General features: G+C 43.7%; 1 protein-coding gene across 1 annotated transcript in view; it reads left to right on the forward strand.

Annotated features, from left to right (window-relative positions):
* The first annotated feature begins 1,114 nt into the window (after window positions 1-1,114).
* The window catches only part of LOC138867214 (major facilitator superfamily domain-containing protein 4A-like), a 23,300-nt gene continuing 22,166 nt past the window's right edge, over window positions 1,115-2,248 (forward strand). Inside the window, exon 1 of the mRNA XM_070142095.1 lies at window positions 1,115-1,213. Within this exon, the coding sequence (XP_069998196.1) occupies window positions 1,140-1,213 (74 nt within the window). The 5' untranslated portion in view covers window positions 1,115-1,139. The remainder of the gene's footprint in view (window positions 1,214-2,248) is intronic.

Raw genomic sequence — 2,248 nt, forward strand, 5'->3', positions numbered from 1 at the left:
CCTTAGACGAGCTTCCATGCATACGTTAAAAATCAGGGACGACTTTCACGGAAGGTCCAAGTTTCCTTTGCCGTTTCGTCTCCGATTTGCGCTGTGCCGCATCTCAAAGTGAAAGCTGGGATTAGGAAGAAAATTTAAATCGTTATAGACCCTATTTTGATGATTTATTGTAATCATAAGATATGGTAAAAAATGGCAATAAATCATACTGATATCACAACGGTAATATTACACATTTATTATACTTAAATGCAATGTGGCAACCTGCGTTTATTGTCATTGCATCAGTTGAAAAGGCGGGTGACACTTTTTTGTTTTTGTTATATATATATATATATATATATATATATATATATATATATATATATATATATATATATATATATATATATATATATATATATGTATATATATATGTATATATATATAATATATATACATATATATACACATATTTATATATATGTATATATATATGTATATATATATATATATATTTATATATATATATACATATCTGAGATTGAAGCTGTGATTGTGCATCCAAGCACAAGCCCAACTTCACGCCCCCGTCCCTTCCCCAAACCTCGTCCCCCTCTCCTTCATCCCCACCTCCCCTCTTCCCTTCTCTCCTCCTTCCCTCCTCCCAGGGGAAGAATGGAAGGATACGCCCGCACTCTTCTCAAAATGTGTTTTTTCGTATTAGTCGCGAAAATCCGGATAAAAGCAGGGAGAAAGGGGGAGGCGGCCGCGCGAAATCCCCGAGATTACATAAATGGCGCTTAAGACAGTGCGAACGCGTCGGGGGACCTTCTCTCTTCGCAGGACTCTCCTCAGCCTTCGCCATCGCTGGGGTTAACAGTCACTCTTGATTACTTTCTTGTTTCTCATCTTGTGCCTCTTTCTTCGTCTTTTCTTCTTCTTTTTTAACCTTTTTTTTCTTTTTATCCCCTTCCTCCTGCGACTCCCATCTTCTTCTTTTTTACCTTTTTTTTTCTTTTTATCCCCTTCCTCCTTCTGCGACTCCCATCTTCTTCTTTTTTCTTTTTATCCCCTTCCTCCTTCTGCGACTCCCACGCCAGGACTCACGCCTCCTTCCTCCTTCCTCAGCCTGCAGGATCTCCACCGTCTTCAGCACAATGTCTTGGATCTTCTTCTCCCAGAGCCTCTTCACTCTGGTGGGCTCTGCCTGCGGCGGGTTCCTCATCCAGAGGTGAGTCACATCGGGGGAGGACTCGCGGCGGAGATCGGGGGAGGGACTGGGTGCTGAAGGGAGGGGGTGTATGGGGAGGGACTGGGTGCTGAAGGGAGGGGGTGTATGGGGAGGGGCGGGGTGTGTGGTGTGTGTGTGTGAGAGAGAGTATGTGTGTGTGGGTTTTAAGGTGTGTGTGTGTGAGAGAGAGTATGTGTGTGTGCGTTTTAGGGTGTGTGTGCGTTTTAGGGTGTGTGTGAGAGAGAATGTCCTGTGTGCGTTTAAGGGTGTGTGTGTGTGAGAGAGAGTCTGTGTGCGTGCGATTTAGGGTGTGTTTGTGTGTGTGAGAGAGTATGTGTGTGTGCGTTTTAGGGTGTGTGTGTGAGGGAGAGTATGTGTGTGTGCGTTTTAGGGTGTTTGTGAGAGAGAGAGAGAGTATGTGTGTTTGCGTTTTAGGGTGTGTGTGTGTGAGAGAGAGAGTATGTGTGTTTGCATTTTAGTGTGTGAGAGAGAGAGAGTATGTGTGTGTGCGTTTTAGGGTGTGTGTGTGTGTGTGAGAGAGACAGTATGTGTGTGTGTGTTTTAGGGTGTAAGTGTGTGTGAGAGAGAGAGTATGTGTGTGTGCGTTTTAGGGTGTGTGCGTGTGTGAGAGAGAATATGTGTGTGTGCGTATTAGGGTGTGTGTGTGTGTGAGAGAGAGTATGTGTGTGCGTTTTAGGGTGTGTGTGTGAGAGAGAGAGTGTATGTGTGTGCGTTTTAGGGTGTAAGTGTGTGTGAGAGAGAGTATGTGTGTGTGCGTTTTAGGGTGTGTGCGTGTGTGTGTGCGTTTTAGAGTGTGTGTGTGTGAGAGAGAGAGTATGTGTGTGTGCGTTTTAGGGTGTGTGTGTGTGAGAGAGAGAGTATGTGTGTGTGCGTTTTAGGGTGTGTGTGTGTTTTTCTATGTTTGTTCGTTTGTGTGTGTGCGTTTTAGAGTGTGTGTGTGTTTTTCTATGTTTGTTCGTTTGTGTGTGTGCGTTTTAGAGTGTGTTTGTATATACGTGTTCTTATTGTGTGTAT

This window comes from Penaeus vannamei, chromosome 29, assembly GCF_042767895.1.
Source record: "Penaeus vannamei isolate JL-2024 chromosome 29, ASM4276789v1, whole genome shotgun sequence".
NCBI classification, from domain to species: Eukaryota; Metazoa; Arthropoda; class Malacostraca; order Decapoda; family Penaeidae; genus Penaeus; species Penaeus vannamei.